The sequence below is a fragment of the Myotis yumanensis genome, unplaced genomic scaffold, assembly GCF_028538775.1.
Source record: "Myotis yumanensis isolate MYYU_CA2020_CCGP unplaced genomic scaffold, mMyoYum1.0.hap1 SCAF_9, whole genome shotgun sequence".
In the NCBI taxonomy this organism is placed as follows: Eukaryota; Metazoa; Chordata; class Mammalia; order Chiroptera; family Vespertilionidae; genus Myotis; species Myotis yumanensis.
In genome coordinates, this window is record NW_027223760.1 from 80,041,631 (window position 1) to 80,060,000 (window position 18,370).

The 18,370-nt window shown below is 47.5% G+C and overlaps 1 protein-coding gene across 3 annotated transcripts in view; it reads right to left on the minus strand.

The window, feature by feature from the left end:
• ELMO1 (engulfment and cell motility 1) overlaps positions 1–18,370 on the minus strand; it is a 401,514-nt gene that overhangs the window by 256,868 nt on the left and 126,276 nt on the right. For all 3 annotated transcript variants that reach the window (XM_070424794.1, XM_070424795.1, XM_070424793.1), the window contains exons 5-6: positions 14,541–14,591; positions 4,951–5,120 (exon numbers count right to left, since the gene is read on the minus strand). In XM_070424794.1, coding sequence (XP_070280895.1) covers positions 4,951–5,120; positions 14,541–14,591 — 221 coding nt within the window. The remainder of the gene's footprint in view (positions 1–4,950; positions 5,121–14,540; positions 14,592–18,370) is intronic.

Genomic DNA, 18,370 nt, shown 5'->3' on the forward strand with positions numbered 1-18,370 from the left:
TACATTTATTTTTAAACAATAAATACAATTGTTTTTATTAAGGACAAAAAGCTAGCTTAAGAACCTGTAAGTTTTTGTAGTACCCCAATTTAACTTTTCTCTCTCTGGACTTTCCTGCTCAGGGTGGTGCTGAGGGCTTACTCATATTCCAACGGCGGAATTTTCCTGTCCCGTTGCCACGTGGGAAGGAAACTATGAGGATGCTGCCCGTTCCTTCTTGGAAATGCCACCCTGTTCTCTGTCTAAGGGCGAAGGGCACGGGCACACGGCCCACTGTGCGTGGCATAGACACACAGAAATACAGGGCCGCAATCACACCCGGAGCAGAGCAGTGCTGTTTGCCTCAGGGGATCGAGACTGGCAGGTACCCATTTCTCTTCTTTCCAGTCAAATAAAGTACATCATTCCTGAGAAATCTTCTCATGCCCATCTTTTCTTTTTTTTTTTAACACTGTCCATTCCAGAATGTTCCCTATGGACACCATGCCTTACTCAGGTTGGGGCACCATGTTCCCCCACAACTTGCTCCCACATCTATGTTTCAAGCTGAAACTAGCAATGGGCTTTCCAAGTCCCACAGGGGTGGAAATTAATTCCTGTTTTAAACGCGATATTCGGGCAAAGTGCTGTGGCTGATGCGGTGGCTGATGTTGCCCTATGGCCCCTGGTACTGGCTGGAGAGAGACCTTAACAAGCTCAGCCTCGGTAATGACCAGCAGGTGAGAATCTCTGCATCTGGTTAGAACTCAGAGGCAGGAGGGAAAATGCAGCCACATATACTGGGGTGTTTCCCGCAGTCTCCACAGGTCCTCTGCCCCAGCGGGAAGTCTGCCCGGGCCCGAGGAACTGCAGGGTCTACTCGATCTGTGTGGTTTCTATTCCATAGGTTGTCTGCTAATTAGTTAAAGCCTTGCTCTACATTTAATTGAGAAGCCAAGTTTCCTTGCAAGAAAAATGCCCTTCTTTTCTTTTTCATCTGAGCAGAAGATCTGAAAATATAAAATAAATATATATATATCTGAGGATCCACTGAGCAGCTTCCTAGGGTGAGTGGCAGGACCTGCAGAAGGAAGGCAGGAGGCTGGGCTTGGCTTTGAACTTCTGTGAAGAGGAGAGGAGGGCAGGAAAGCTGCCCGGGAGAGCAGGCAGTCCTGCCTTACACAGTGTGGCAGGAAGGTGTGGGAGGCAGATGCCAAACAGAGCTCACCCAGGATCTGGGCTTCTGCTTCTCTGCCTAGAATCTGGCTGTCCGTAGCAAACTGGGGTGGCTTCTGAATCGCAAGCAGTTAAATGTTACATTGAAAATCATATGCTATTTTATAAAAGGAATTCAAGCCCGGCTGGCGTGGCTCAGTGGTTGAGCATCGACCTATGAACCAGAAGGTCATGGTTCGGTCCCTGGTCAGGGCACATGCCTGGGTTGTGGGCTCAGTCTCCCAGTTTGGGGTGTGCAGGAGGCAGCCGATCAATGATTCTCTCTCATCATTGATGTTTCTATCTCTCCCTTCCTCTCTGAAATCAATAAAAATATTTTTTAAAAGATAAATAAAAAAGGAATTCAAGTTCTATAGTTCACATATAGCTGCTCAATCCTGACATCTCTCATGTTGTCCCCAGTCTTCAGTCTGAGGGATGTGATTTTTGGGGGGCCCCTCTGTAGATCAAGATGAGTTACACAGGAAGGCAACAGCAGGGATAGGAAGTAATGTTGAAAGACAAATACATAGTATCTGTTTTTACTCCTTTTTTCCCTTTGTTGAGTGTTATGGGTTCAATTGTGTGCCCCCCAAATTCCTAGGTTGAATCCCTGGCCCCCACTGCCTCAGTTGGGACAACATTTGGAGACAGAGCCTTTAAAGAGGTGATTGGGGGTTCAAATGAGCCATTAGGGGGTGTCCTGATCCAATCTGACCGGTGTCCTTATAAGAAGAGGAGATTTGGACACACACAGGGACACTAAGGATCCATGCACACAGGGGAAAGACCACGTGAGGACCCAGGGGCAGGCAGCTGTCTACAAATCCCGGAGAGAGGCCACAGGAAAACCAACCCTGCAGACACTGGATTCCAGCCTCCTCAGCTGTGAGAAAATGCGTGTCCATTGTGTGAGCCACCCAGACTGGGCACTCAGTGACGGCAGCCCTAGCAAAATGACATGATGAGAAATGAAACACTAAAGCCCTCATTGTGAACATACAGAGCTGCCAGCCTCGGGCGGTACCCAGCTACACCCCAGCCGTCTATTCAGGGTGTGTGTCACGGGGACCTCAGCTTTCAGTGGATTTACCATTGTAACTGACATTTCGATTGCAACTCCAGTAAATTCAGAAGTATTAACACAATATGACTGGGAATATTGGAAAGCGTAAGCCATTGCATCCCTATGTGTGTGTGGCAGGTCACTTACTTCTGGCTCTGGCATCTGGCTTTTGATGCATCCATGGCTGGGACGTCAATACATCAATCAACAGGGGGACATTTCAACTTAGTTTTTATTTTATATATTTTTTGTTAATCCTCACCCGAGGATATTTTTTTTCACTGATGCTCAGGGAGAGTGGAAGGAAGGAGGAGAGATAGAGAGAGAAACATTGATGTGAAAGACACACATTGACTGGTTGCCTCTTGCACATGCCCCAACCGGGGAATCGAGCCTGCAACAGAATTATGAGCCCTTGACCAGAATTGAACCCGAAACTCTTCAATCCTCTGGCTGATGCTCTGATCACTGGGTTTCAGCTGGAGCTTCCAACACAGACAGAACCCTCAGTCTCAATTTCCTGGTCCAGCCATTTGCGTCCCTCAACTCATTCAGCTTCCCTCCATCTGATTCAAGCTCCAAGTAACAGCTTCAGATTCTGATAATACTCCCAACCCAATTCTCCCTATCCACTCCACATTGATGTTCGCCCAAAAATTTCAAAAGCAGTGCTTTAGGCATCATTTGATAAATAAATGAGACCAGCCTACAACTGACCCTTCCAACCAGTCCTCTCAGATTTGTAATTTCTTCCCAATTTTCACTCTTAGATATTGTCCCTATTTGTCTACGAGGTAAGACCCACCAACTCCAAACTCTACAGAGCATTCTTAAAATATATGTGTGTGTGTGTGTGTGTGTGTGTGTGTGTATTGATTTCAGAGAGGAAGGGAGAGGGAAAGAGACAGAAACATCAATGATGAGAGAGAATCATTGATCAGCTGCCTCTTGCACACTCCCCACTGGGGATCGAGCCCACAACCCAACATGTGCCTGACTGGGAATCAAACACTAACCTCCTAGTTCATAGGTCGATGCTCAACCACTGAGCCATGCCAGCCAGACTCTACAGAGCATTCTTATATGGGAGCTATTCCTGTTACTAGAAAACATCCTCTCTGAATAACAAACAAAAAACAGAATCTTTTACCAGTGCCAATTGCAGAGGCTAAATAATGCCCCATGTGGGAGGAGACAGGAAGGAAGAGAGGAAGGAAGGGAGGGTGGGAGGGGACTGGGAGGGCTCCAACAGGCAGTTATCAGCTCGTTCTTTGAATCGCCAGGTACTGAAAAGGTTTAAAGGACCCAGGTTTAAACCCCAATTCACAATGATATGTACTCTTTCTGAAAAAATACCTACCCAACCCTGCCCATTATTTTTTTAAAATATATTTTTATTGATTTCAGAGAGGAAGAAAGAGGGAGATATAGAAACATCAATGATGAGAATCATTGATTGGCTGCCTCCTGAACACCCCCCACTGGGGATTGAGCCTGCAACCCGGGCATGTGCCCTTGACCGGAATTGAACCTGGGACCCTTTAGTCCGCAGGCTAACGCTCTATCCACCGAGCCAAACTGGCTAGGGCAACCCTGCCCATTATTAATTTAGCATGTTAATATGTAATTAACTGACTCAGCATGCTCACATGCTCTAACCCACATGCTCTCACAGTCTATGCCTGTGGCACTGACCACATGGACATGGGATGAGCCGTGTCCTGTGGACCCTCCCTGGCACTCACTCCGTGGTCCCGGGCTTGACCTGCCCACACATGCAGGAGCCACACCTCTGGCTCCTCACCCCCCAGTCCCTCCAGAGAAGCAACGCCTTCCCTGAGGCGAGCTCCTGAGCCCAAAAGCCCATCCCTTTCTTGTGGGGATGGAATCAAACTCCTTCATGGCCCGCTGACTCCTCTGGAAGGTTCCGGAAGCAGCCGGCCTGTCCAGCCTCTAGAGTCTAGAAGACTCAAAGGCCCAGGAGGAATTATGCCTCAGTTGACTTCTGCCTCCATACATTTTTGATGGCAAGTTTCACATTTTTGTAAGTTTTCTCAATTTCCACTCTTGTATACAGTCAGTATTTAATAAATGTTTACTGCATTTAATTTTAAATATGTAGGGTCATGTATTTCATCAATCACACATTAATTGATGGAAACTTACTTTAGCCACGCTATTTTTTACCTGGTTTAAGACTTTGAGACTGGAAGGAGTTATTCTCATTTGTTTTTAACTCATTCAGAGAGACAGGGGAAGGATGTGAGGGCTTTATATTTTGTAGAATTATTAGTTCAGTGTTGAAAAGGCTCTTTGAGATAAGGATCTAATATTTTTTCTCATAAATTTGAAATTCCAAGTCACCTTATGGAATTCCTTAATTATGGAATCCAGCACCCACTCAGATGGCTGTGGTGGTCTCCCGCCTACCCCACCCATGCAGGCCCGTGCCCTAGTATCTCAACTAAGACACTGGTTCCTTGGTGGGTAGACAATCTCCTGATACTTAGGTGACAAACTTGCTCCCCAGACACTAACTTAAAAGCCATTTCTTTTCTTTTTCCTGAGCCTCGTCAATTCCTGGTCTTTAAAAGCAGACACTACAATGTAAGGGAGTAACAGCCTCCCAGGCGGGGGTGGGGGGGGGGGCGGAAGAGCAGGCAGGCTGGACAGTGGGGCAAGGGGCTTACTCGGTGCCGCTCTCCACCATCTGCGTGAGCAGGAAGATGCCGTCCAGGTTGATGAACTCCTGGGCGAAGGTGACGTCCCGGGAGAGGCTGGCCAAGTCCTTCAGCGCCTCCAGCTTGGAGTCCATGCTGGACGACTGGATGCGTTCGTGCAGCTCCTGGGCGTTCTGAGCCTTAGGAAGACACAGAGGGAAGAGTGTTCACAGAGGAAACCACATGAAAACGTTAGCGTTTCCTTCATGGGAAACAAGGGCATGGTGGCCCTCAGTGCAAGACTGGGCAGCCCCCCACGGCCAGCACGGTTTCCAACCACACAGCCCCAACCAGCCGCCCTGGTCACTCATTTCTCCACAGGAACTAGTCCTCTGCCTTCTGTGAACAGGCCCCCATCTCCATTTCTGGGAAAATTGAGAGCATTTCCCAGAAACAGAGCAGGTGTCATAGTAAGAAGGGGAAAAGGCAAAAATGTTTATCTTTTAAGTAAATTTTTCATCTATAAATGCCAAAAAGCTTTGTGTTTGCTTAAGCAATTACACAAGTTTATACAGCGCGTTCACCAGTTAAGTCAATACTATGAGTGATACCTGTCTGCGCAGTGTTCCAAAGGGTCACTAGTCACCTCAACCATCTTTCTAGGTGACTGACAATCTTCCAGCACAACACAAGGATGCTTATAAATTTCACTCTTCCACATTTGTTTCCCATACTTTCACTACTCACTGCATGAATTTATAACAAAGTAATTAGGAAACCAAGGAGCTTTGCCTAGAATTAGACCATCCTATATAATAAAATCCTAAAATGCAAATCAACCGAACAGCGGAACACAGGTTGCTATGATGCTCACTGACCACCAGGGGGCAGATGCTCAACACAGGAGCTGCCTCCTGGTGGTCAGTGTGCTCCCACAGGGGGAGCACTGCTCAGCCAGAAGCTGGGTTCATGGCTGGCGAGCACACTGGTGGTGGCGGGAGCCTCTCCCGCCTCCACGGTAGCGCTTAGGAGCTGAGAGGATATCCCCCGTGGGGTCCTGAAATGCCAGAGGGTGCAGGTCGGGATGAGGGACCCCGCCCCCCCCCCCACCCCAGTGCACAAATGTCGTGCACCGGACCTCTAGTGTGTGTGTGTATTTACGTTTATATTGATATTGATTTTAGAGAGAGGAAGGGAGAGGGAGGGAGAGATAGAAACGCCAATGAGAGAGAAACATCAATCAGCTGCCTCCTGCATGACTCCCACTGGGGATCGAGCCTGCAACCCAGGCATATGCCCTAACCAGGAATCAAATCAAGACCTCCTGGTTCATGGGCCGAGGCTCAACCACTGGGCCACACCAGCTGGGTGAAAATTAAACCTCTTTTTGTTTTTAATATTTTTTTTATTGATTTCAGAGAGGAAGGGAGAGGGAGAGAGAGAGAAACATTAATGATGAGAGAGAATCACTGATTGTCTGCCTCCTGCATACCGCCCCCCCCCCCCCCCCCCGACTGGGGATTAGGCCTGCAACCCAGGCATGTGCCCTTGACCTGAATCAAACCTGGGACCCTTCAGTCCGCCGGCTCTATCCACTGAGCCAAACCAGCTAGGGCAGACCTCTTTTTAAAGTACTGGCAGTTGGCTTATACTTGCAGGATGGAGCTGGGAGGGGGAGTGAGAGGGGGTGGAGACAGACCGGACGAGCGGAACTTCTGGATAAGAACTTGTCTTCTATATTTCTCATTCATCCAGTAGGGACTTCACTTCTACCTTTCAGTCAGGACAAGCAGTCAGGAAAAAATTATTACATTCCCCTGCCTGTCCTTTTGCTTAACGGAAATGCCGGCACATCTGTTGCAGTGATATTTTAAGTCAGCACTGCGTGGTCGGAGCACTCTGCCATCCTCACGGCCTCCTGAGCTGCTGGCTCCCTCCTCTGAACCTGCATACGTTTCCGAGGTGGGGGAAGACAGGGTGTCTGAGCTCAATAATCAGGTGCCTTCTCCAGAACAGAAACTCATTAGAAACATCTGAGGGCCCCATGTGCCCTGTAACAGGGGGAGACTGCTCAGTGGGGAAAGGGAGCCCACACAGGTCGGTCCTGGCAGCAAAGGGACTGCACCCCACAGGCTCCCTAGCACAGCCCCCCTCCCCGCCAGGTTCCCCTGCCCTGCCCTGCCCTGCACAGCCCCGAGGACAGGGCGGGATTCCACAGGAAAACCAATGCATCTCCAGGAGCCAAGGCAGGTGACCCTGCCCCTGTCACTTGGTCAGAGGTGTTCCGTGGTCTCCCCTGTGTTACACCCCACAACTGACACTCGGCATCAGAAGTTAGAAAAGGAGGAGAAGGGAGGAGGAGGAGAACCCTCTTGACCCGTTCACTGATCCCCAGTTACCGGACAAACTGCTCAAACCCCAAATCCCATATTGTAACGAGGAAGAAGAGAGAGCTGAGTGAACAGAGACAATCACTTTATCTTCTTAAACTGCTCAAGGATAGACTCTTCTCTCAAATTCTCAAATGATTGATAACATTTAACCCAAGTGAATCACTTTGAATTCCTAAGAAACTACATTTTTTCTCCAAGCAGGAGGTCTGCACTGATTATAGACATTATGATAATAATGAGTACTCAGAATTATTTCATTGTCATTATCAGTATTTACGAATGCTGTTTGGTGCTGTTAAAATTAGCGATAAAGACAGCTAACCGTTAGGTACACTCTTTATGAGCCACCATTGTAAGCATCTTTAGGAAGGAAGGCATTTGATCTGCACAACAGTCCGAGCAGGCACACGGCTTTGTCATCTTCACTTCACAAAGGAAACGCAAGTTCAGAGAAGTTAAGTATAAAGTTAAGAATAAATAAATGAAAATATATGCACACATATGTACATACTAGTGACCCAGAGCACGAAATCGCACAAGACCCAGGACCCCAGACCCCGCCGCACCGCGGGACGCCCCCGAGTCCTGCTGAGCCATGAGACCCAGAGTCAAGTCCCCGCCCACCCGAGCACGCCTCACAGGCAGCCTCCTGGTGACTGGTCTTTGGTCATTACAGCGTTAGGACCACTGGGTTTTTATTATACAGATAATGGCAGGAAAATGACCAAAATAAACAAGTCATGATATGACCCATGGTTATTTATGAATTGTAATATTCTGCATAATTTTCTTTGCAGCACGGTTCAATTTTTCAAATTTTTCACGATGCTGCAATGTTTTAACATTGGGGGGGGGGGGGTGGGGGAGGGAGTCAACATTATTTAAAAATAAAATCATGTCGGTTCTGATTCTTCATGTAGTACCAAGGAACAGAGCCTCGTAGCTGTGCGGGAGACAATGTCCCGATGTAAGTGATTTCTGGTATTGGTTGAAGGATAGAAATCAAGTTTCATCCTGAGCCACTCCACAGCTGCCCCCCAATCCCCCGCTCCCCGCTGTTCTTGAGGTCCTGATTAACATGTTCCCCAAGAAACTTCCAGCATGGTTCCAGGCCCATGATACCAACAGGAGGTCGTCTAAGAGGTCGTCTAAGAGGTCATCTAAAAGTGCACACGTTTCATGGATATTTTCCAATGTGCACTCAACGTTGCCCAGCTAACAACTCTGCTTTCCTGGAATGTTTGAGATGCCCCTGCCAATGACTCCTTCACTCCCTCCCCTCTCCCTAAGCTCCCCTTCCCCCCTGCTTCCCCCACAGGGGATCTTGCCTCACATTTTACTGAGAAAATCTAAGCAATCTGCCAGGAGTGCCTTCCTCTTCCCACTACCAAGGGCACAGCCGACACCTCTATGCTCATGTGCTGAGTCTTCCTGGTACTGACACCTGGTTCATGCTTCCTACAAAGGCCATTCCTGCTGCTCTCCATCCCTGCTCCTCTCGCCTCCTCAAGTTCTGTCCTTCTACATGACCCCCCTTTGGTCTGCTCCATCAGGCATTCTCTCTGCAGTAGACCATAAACTTAGGAACCTCCATGACCCTCTGCCGCTCTAGCCGTGCCCACATTCCACTGCTCCATGCTCAGCACAAGCTCTGGAATGAAAAGGGGGTCTGCAGTTGCTGCCTCTCTTCTCCACTCCCCCCCCCCCCCCCACAATGATGCTTCCATCCTCAGCCCCACACTCAGTGTCTCCAGGTGCTACCCATGCCTCCAGGCGGGGGGCCCAGGGATCACTGCCCTCACCTAATCTTCCTTATTGTCTCTGCGGCCTTCAATACACCGAACTCCTCCCTCCTCCCTAAAACACTGTCTTCTCTAAGCTCCCTGACTGGCTCCTCCTCTAGACCCAAGAGTGTGCCCAGGGCTGTACCTTCCCTATGGCGACCTCATCCAGCCCATGGCCGTCCATGTCATGTACCTGATGATGGCTGCCCAGCACTCACACCTGACTGCCTTCCTCCTGGACACAGAACAGGCATCTCAAACTCTTCATTTTCCCCTTCCCAAGCCTTCTATTGCAGGAAACAGTGCCACTGTTTAACTGGCCCCAACACCAGGGCCGTCCTCACATCCCCCCTCAAGGAGACCCACATCCATCCACCAGGAAGACCTGGGGACTTGCCCTCCAAACCTTCCTTAGACCCGCCCTGCACCGGGCAGCCCCCGCAGGGACTGTTGCAGTAAGCTCCTGACCTGTCCCTCGCCACCCCTGCTGTCTGTCCTTGGGCAGCGTCACTCCTCACCTGGAAGCCTCTGCCTCTGCTTATCTGTCACTTGGGCTCACAGAACAAACACCGGCAAGAAACGGAACTTCACCATTTCACAGCCTCTTTTCGTTTCTCCAGTCAGGAGAAATTAAACATTAAAATTGTTAATGGTCTTATTGTTAAGAATCTCTGATAACCTGTGTCCACGTGACTGAGATAGCACCATTTTTCTTTCTGCCAGAGTGACTAGTCCCCAAAACCAGCGTGACAGGCCGTCTGGCCTGGATGCCCCAACAGCGGTCCCCACACAAGAGCAGCAGAAAGGGAGGACCGTGCTCAGAGCTGGCAAAGCCACGGCGGGCATTTGATGAGCAGTTTTATTTACTGTGCCCAACGGCCAAAACAATGGGCGAGAAGAAACCAGGCCGTCCAGAAAAGGGCTCTTACATATTGACAAGTTAGGAACGCTGAAATGTTTTCAGTAGAGAACATTATGATTCACCTCTTATAGGCTGTGGTGACCTTAAGATAACTGTGTATCTGTTCATTTAGTTAAAAACAAGACCAGCGCATGGCATAAAAATATATAAGTACTGCCAGACGTTATAAACTAAAGTTACCCCAACGCTAATTGCAGTGAGCGCTCGAGAATGACTTCGTCCATCATCAGCATACATATGCCTCCTTTCTGCGTACCTCTCCGGGGTCGCTCCAAGCAGAAGGCCCTCAACCTGCCTTTGCACTGATGCTGTGATTCTGTAACGTCTCCAGGCGGCACATGCCACGGTCTTACTGACCGCTCACACTGTCCTGTCACATGCATATGCACTAGGCCCGGCTGGTAGACAGTTACCAGCTTTCCATTTCTTGATTATTAAAAACAATGATGCACACAGCCCTGTGTGTGTGTGTCTTTATGAGTCTATCTACTGGATAAGTTCCCAGCAGTAAAACTGTCAGGACAAAGACACATATATTTTAAACTTGGGTGGAATCAGCTAAACTGCCTTCCAAAGTGGCTGCTCCAATTTAATATTTTCTACTGATTAGAAAGACAGAGAAGGGGGGAGAGAAACTTCAATTTGCTGTTTCGCTTATTTATTCATTCATGGGTTGATTCTTATATGTGCCCTTCTGCAGATCGAATCCACAACCTTGATGTATTGGACGATGCCCTAATCACTGTACTGCCTGGCCAGGGGAGGCTGTTCCAATTTATACTCGCAACACCACAGCAGCTGGCCTCACACCTTGATTACTGAGGACAGATTTTCATCTCTTCTGAGAGAGAGATTGAGTTTCTTCTTTCATGTATATCTATATCTATATATTCATCTATATGCCTTTACCTATATATCTATAGCTATAGATCTATGTATGTCTCCATATTCATATTTACATTTATCCTGGCTCTGTCTGCCAGGATAAACAGATACACAAACATACAGATCAACAGACAGGGAGAGAGACAGATATATAAAAACAGAGATCATTTTTGCTTATAGATTTTGGCCATCTGTTTTGGGGCATTCTAATTCCTGGAACTTGAGGAATTAGCACTCTATCTGTCATGCATATTGCCAACTGTTTTTCCTAATGCGCTGGTTTTGAACTTGTTTCTGGAATTCTTTCCAAACATCAAGCTTGTGTGGTTTTTATTTTGTCGCTGTCAAATGTGTCAATCTTTTCCTTTGTGGCTCCTGGGGTTTGTGCTGTACTTAGCGAGGCCTTTCTCACTGCGAGACTATAGATAGATTCACTGTAGGGACTTTTTAAAACAAAATTTCAGGGAAGTAAAACCAAGGGTCTGGCAACCCCAAGCTTCCTCAAATACAACAGTGGCCAAATGCGTATTTATACGCTGCTTCAGGCAACACGTGACAGATTCCACTTGCACTGCTGCCATTCCCAGGGCAGGCACAGGGAACCGCTGCTCAGCTGCACGTTCGAAAATGCCTCAGACCCTGGCTGCTCAAACACACCCATCTGCGCCCATTTCCTGGGCATGTCCATAGTTATATTTCCGTGGCACTGGGGAGAAGCCATGACACCTGAGAGGCACACATGTTTAAGATGACCACTCAAGGCACTGTATAAAGTGTGCAAGGCTGCCCTGGCCAGTGTGGCTCAGTGGATAGAATGTTAGCCTGCGGACCAGGGTCTTGGGTTCGATTCTGGGTCAAGGGCATATATCACAGTTGCAGGTTCCTCCCCAGCCTGGGCCCTGGTCAGGGCTCACACAGGAGACAACCAATCACTGTGTTTCTCTCACATCGATATTTCTCTCTGTCTTTCCCTCTCTCTTCCACTCTCTCTAAAATCAATGGAAAATTATCCTCGGGTGAGGATTAACAAAAAATAAAATAAAATAAAATAAAATAAAATAAAATAAAATAAAATAAAATAAAAATAAAGTGTGCGATGCAGAGGAGGGCCACCAGCCAGGTGTAAGGGCTTTTATAAGAATAACAGTGCAGGTTGTTTTTATAGATCTTCTCTTATGAATCCCCTATTTTGCTAGGAACAATCAGAAAGGGTTGTTCTATCATAGAGGAAGTCAGAAAACAAATTCATCAACCAAAGCCAACACAAACAGCACCTCTGATAGTTTTGTAAAACCCAGTACAGCTGTACATCTGTGTATGCATGTGCATGTGCATGTCCTTGTCTCGCTACAGAGAGCCAAGACAGATGCAAGGGCTGGAAACGCTGGTGTAACACCAGCTGCTGGTTCTTTATGACGCTCTCTAACACTTCCTAGCCAATGTGATGGAGACAGTTATTTTTAACCTATTTTTAGTACACATGTAAAAAGTGAAAGAGTTAGCATATGCTGAGCCATATTTTCCAGTTAAACACAAAATAAAAAAATCCCCCAGCAACAAGTGAACTTTACAAATTCAAAATATCTCACTTATTATACAGTAATTCCCAATTCTAGACACTGTGGCTACAGCCAAACTATTAAAGCGCTCTCTTAAAATGCAGATTCCTGGACCCCACTCCTATACCTCATAATTCAGCTTCTTATTAGAAGGCCAGATATTGGCATTTAAAAAATGTTTTTTATTGATTTATGAGAGAAAGGAACAGGCAGAGAGAGAAATATCACTGATGAAAGAGAATCTTTGTCCGGCTGCCTCCTGCACCCCCCCTACTGGGGATTGAGCCTACCACCCAGGCATGTGCCCTGACTTGGAATCGAACCATAACCTCCTGTTTCATAGTTCGACACTCAAACACGGGGCCACACGTGCCAGGTGACATCAGCATTTTTAACGCTCCTCCAATGATTCCTGTTTGGGGAGCACTGCCCTTTAGGGAATGTGAGCCAGTCTTCTGCAGGTGGACTCCATCTTATAACACTGCCTTGCGCATGGGCTTTCCACCCGTCCCTGATCATGCTGGGACTGCCCGGGTCACTGCCTGGGCAGGACAAGCCCCACCGCGCTGCCAGGGCCAGGCCGTGCCACAGCGTCTGTAAGCTCACGCTCAGGGTGCTGGGTAATCCCCCTCTGCCCAGCACCTAGCCTCCTCTCAAGGACTGGCTTCGCCTGTGGAAACTGGTTCATGAGCACATGGCAATAAAAAAGAAAACGGACTTCTTCTTTGGCCTAGAGAAGGCCTAGATTTAATAAATAAACACAAAGAAACTGAGCCTCTCTAATTCTAAGATGAAATAACAAGCAAGATGTACTCTTTCTGCCCAGCAAGAAAATGAGCAGCTTTAGCAGGATAAACAGAAACTATAAAAACCAAGGGAAACTGTGGTCTTGAAAGGTCAAATTAGCATGAATTCTTGCTGACTAAAGTAAGAAGATCAATGCTACGTCAGGCAAAAATGTCTCAGCTCATCATGCAGCCGCTGAAAAATGAGTCTAAATTATAATTACCACTAAGTGGAAAAGAAGGCTTCGAAAGGCAGTCCAGCCAACTCCGGCCACGCGCTCTGTTGAGCTCATCACTGGGTTTAGGTTCAAGATGTGATTGGGTAGAATGTTTAGGGGATTTTTAAGCCTCTCTAATATAATTTCCAACAAGAAAAATCTGTGGTAGTTACAGTCCCCACAATTTAATTTCAGCCAGATGCCTTTCCCTGTTTTCACATTTATTTTTAGCCACCACATGGCTGCAGGAGAAACTGAAAACGCCAGTTAGACACAGTTTTCATCGCATATGCAGTGAAAATAGTAACAGTTGGTGTATTTTCTGAAGATTAGTTTTTTTAGGAAAGCAATAAAAATGCACTGTGAACGGATATAGTTCAAATATGCTAATGGTACTACCTAAAGTATCTACAAGGAAGTGAGAAAGATAAAGATAAGCAATGCAGCCAGTAGCTAAATATTCTGTAGCATTTGGTTTAGCAGCTTTTATTTGGAAGACTTTAAAGGTGTTGTATCCAGAGTCAGCTGTCAATGAAACAGCAGGCGTGCAACACTTCTTAAACTACATTTCTATGAACTATTGTAATGACTGACCAAACTAGAAAATGCTTAAACTCTCTCTTACACACACACACACACACACGCACATGCACACGTACACGCGCACACCCTCTGACTTTAAGGGGAAGTAACAGGCTGCCTTTGGTCTTGTTTGCTTTGTCTTTTGTCTGAATTTGCTCCGAGGGCGCCGGTGGGCATGTGGGCAGGTGGATAAAAGCCAGTCAGTACAGCTGGGTGATCCCATCTGTACTATGAGGACGGTGGAGATGACACACAAACTCAAACGGAAAGTCACTGTATGTGTCTGCACTTGACCCGGAGGGAGGCTTGCCTGTCTTGTAGTGGGAAATACAGGGAGAGCGTTCCTGATTATCCGCAATCTGCGTGTGAGGATGTTTCAGAGACCTTCCGTTTCCCACTAAAATCATCTTCACACATGAATGTCCACAATCACATGTAGAGGAACAGAAGAGGAAGTGTTTACGGGAAAGCTACACACGAAGACCTACTCACCGGAGACTTGGTTAATCGAAGGATGGTGCCATTTTTTATTTCATTGCGATTCTGCAAAAGAAAACAAAGTCTTTGTAAATCTTCCGACAGAAGCTTGGAAAGAAGAGAATAAAGGCGAATGTACTCTCCTGAATACTATAGTAAGCATCCTTGTGATTCCGTTTATCCTCACTTGAAGAATTTTTAATTATTTCTACAAAGAACTAGTTCTTTAAGAACTTTAAACTGGCTCCCAGATGTGCTAATTTTACATCAAGTCACAGACAGCATTCGGCACAGAGGCAGTAAATAGGGGCCCAAGAATAGCCAACCAAAAAAAAAAAAAAAGCAATTTTGAAAGGTTTTTAAGGGACTATGATCTAGTAATTCTACTAACACAGGGGTGGATAAAAGCAGGTTTACAGTTGAGAGTGTGCAAAACACAGAGCTAATAATGCTATTGTAATGATCATAACCTGCCGGTCCTTATCCATACCAACGGCTGTGAATCTACTTTTGCCCACCACACAAAAATTTGTACATGAATATTTATAGAGACATTATTGGTAATACCCCAAAGTGGAAACAGTCTGAATGTCCATGAACTGAAGGATGGCTAAACAAAATGTGGCAGGCCCAGTCAATGGACTATGACTCGGCCATGATACGTGCTACAGCATGATAAACCTCGAAAACATTGCACTAAGCGAAAGAAGCCAACACAAAGCCCGCACGTTGTATGATGCCATTATGGTATATGAAACGTCCAGAATCGGCACATCCACAAGACAGGAAGCCCTGGTGGTTCCCATGGGTGGGGAGGGGAGGGGACATGAGGCGGAATGCTAACGGGGACAGCAGTTCTTCTCTGAGCCATGAGAACCTTCCAAAACTGGTGGTGGTGATGGTTCCACAAATCTATGAATATACTAGAACCACTGAATTGAACACTTGAGGAAGGCCCGTTTCGGGGGTGTGGATTATGTGTCATTAAAGCTGCAAAGAGCAGACAGGAGCAGAGCCGATCAGTCAGTCTGGGCAGTGTGTTTGGGGGAGGCTATTTGAGGGAATGTTCTGAGCTCTCCGTTAGCCTCTCGGAGAGTAGAATTTCACTGGCAGTTTTATTTGAGGCCAGTAATCAGCCTTCAGGAGACCTCCCGGGAGCCACACTTCACAGCGCCCACCAGGAGCGGTGAGGCCAGGAGGTTAACAAAGGGCTTTGAGGCTCATTCTCCTGCTTCCTCTAAGACAGGCCGCACACTAGGATTTCCTCAGGACGCGGCAGGCACACCGAGGTGGTGGGAAATTTCTTGGGGTCTGATGCCAAAACCACTTAGCTCACTCACTCTCCCTCAGGCTTCAGGCCAACACTTTCTCCCAAAGAAACCCTAAGCTGCGCATTTCCTACCGAGCACAGGAGGCCTGAGGGCCCAGCACTGCGGAACCAGACCCTCCTGGGGAATGCCAGCCCGATAGATCGAGAGCATCCCCAGCCATTCCCCCGGGCCGTCCCTCCATAAAGCAGCCTGCTCATCACGGGGAGTACGCAGGCCAGGGCTGAATGACCAGCTGTGCCAGGCTCAGCGATGAGAAGGCGAAATAAATTTCAGTCATTTAAAAGGTCTCCTTTTGGAGATCAACCAAAGGACTTATATGCATGCATATGAGAATAACTAGTGGACACAAGACGCTGGGGGGTGGGGGAAGCCGGGGGAATGTCAAGGGGGAGAAAAAAGGAGACATGTGTAATACTCTTTGTAATACTTTAAGAAATAAATAAATAAATAAATAAAAATAAAGGTCTCCTTTCAATCCTAAAATCCTGACTCTATGAGAATTGGGGAGGGAGAGAGCACATACTAATTCTAGAATATTAAAGGGACAAGTTTCATACCTCTTTCCTGCTCAATTTCTAAATGAATTGAGAAATAGAATCAGAAGATGAAATGCTACAATATCCCATTTGTTACTAATTATGCAGAATGAGGCTCTGCGTGAGAACAGCAGACAGCTAACCAAACCCTCAGATTAGATGCCTACTGAGGTAAGACCTAAGGCACCTTACCTTCCTTCCCAAGAGGAAAAAGGGGCCCAGTTTATTCTCCTCAAATAATCAGTCCAGGAGGGAAAGAACCCAGGGTTGTGAAGAGGCCAGGAGGGTTTAGCACCAATCTCTCCTCATGGAAACTGGAGAGGGGATGAGGCATCCTAGTAACAGCAGTAAACTAGCCTTTGTTGAAAGGCACTGGGCTGAGGTTTCTTTTTTAGGGGTAATACCAATTTAACCATCATCCTAACTCTGTTCCCATTTTAAAGATAAGAAACCGAAACTGCCAAGAGAGAGAGGGTGAGTTACTTGCTCAACATCATGGAGGGGAGGAGAGGGAAGGGGAGGGGAGGGGAGGGGAGGACCTGGCGGGAGGGGCTAGACTCAGTCTCCCTGGCAACGAGAGGAAGACCTAGAGCTTGCATTTATCCTCCGAGGGGTGAGTTCATCAACTGGTCAGCATCCATGAGAGCACAGACGTAAAAGTGGTTTTAGCTAATACTCTGCAGACTCCAGGGGTCCCCGTGAGGCCCACGGATGTGGGGCGCTGGGTGGGAGTCTGGGGTGAAATAAAGCAGCGGGGCTCCAGGCCCCATGTTGACTCCTAACGTTCTGAGGTCCAAGTACTGGTTCTTTGAAGAAAGGGTCCTGAGGACTGCTTGTGAGAAATCATAACAGTATTAAAACCATGGGCAGCCAGAGCTGGGTTCAAATCCCGCTGTGTGTACTAGCGCAGGCGACCTCATCACTCCCATCCAAGTCTCCGCTTCCCCAACCAGGAGGGCGAGTCATCGCGCAGAGAATGCAGTGGGAACCAGACTTGGCGGTGCTCCGTGCCTCGCGAGCAAAGGGCTGGAGAAGAAGAGCCACCGCGGCTGCTACACAGAGAGCAGCACCAGCCCTTCCGCTGGGCTCTCAGTCGGCAGCTCATTAGCCTTCTCTCTCTTCCTTTCCCGCGAAAAAATGCTTTTTAATCAGTGTTGTTTTCTAAAAAATATATTTTATTTATTGATTTTTTACAGAGAGGAAGGGAGAGGGATAGAGAGCTAGAAACATCGATGAGCGAGAAACATCGATCAGCTGCCTCCTGCACACCCCCTACTGGGGATGTGCCCGCAGCCAAGGTACATGCCCTTGACCAGAATCGAACCTGGGACCCTTGAGTCCGCAGGCCGAAGCTTTATCCACTGAGCCAAACCGGTTAGGGCTTAATCAGTGCTTTGTACTTTGGAATAAAAAATATAAGTGAAAGAACTATTAATACAGGTATTAAAAATTTAAAGGTCCCGCCCTGGCCAGGGTGGCTTAGTTGGTTGAGCATCATCCTGTGCACTAAAAGCTCACCAGTTTGACTCCCGGTCTAGGCACATGTCCAGATTATGGGCTTGATCCCCAGTAGGGGGCATGCAGGAGGCAATCAATTGATCTCTCTCTCTCATATCAATGGTTCTCTCTCTCTGCCACTACCTTCCTCTCTCTCTAAAATCAGTAAGAACATATTAAAAAATAAAACAAGCAAAAACTTTAAGGTCCCAACAGAAGGCCAGACCAAATTCAGAGAGAAAAGCGCTGGTGGCCGCCTGTCTGGGAGCCTGTGTCCCGTCAGAGAGGTCCCGGGACCTCTCGCCGTGGGCTGAGGGCACCTGCGCACTGAGGAGTGCCGGCTTGGCATGGACACCTGGTGACGAAGGAAAAGGCTGCGCTTGCTCTGATTTCATGCATCCCCTGAGCAGAGGAGAGCATCGCTTTAGAGCAGGGTCTCCAGGCAGGGCAGGCTGCAGTGGACCTCCTTCTACCTGTGGAA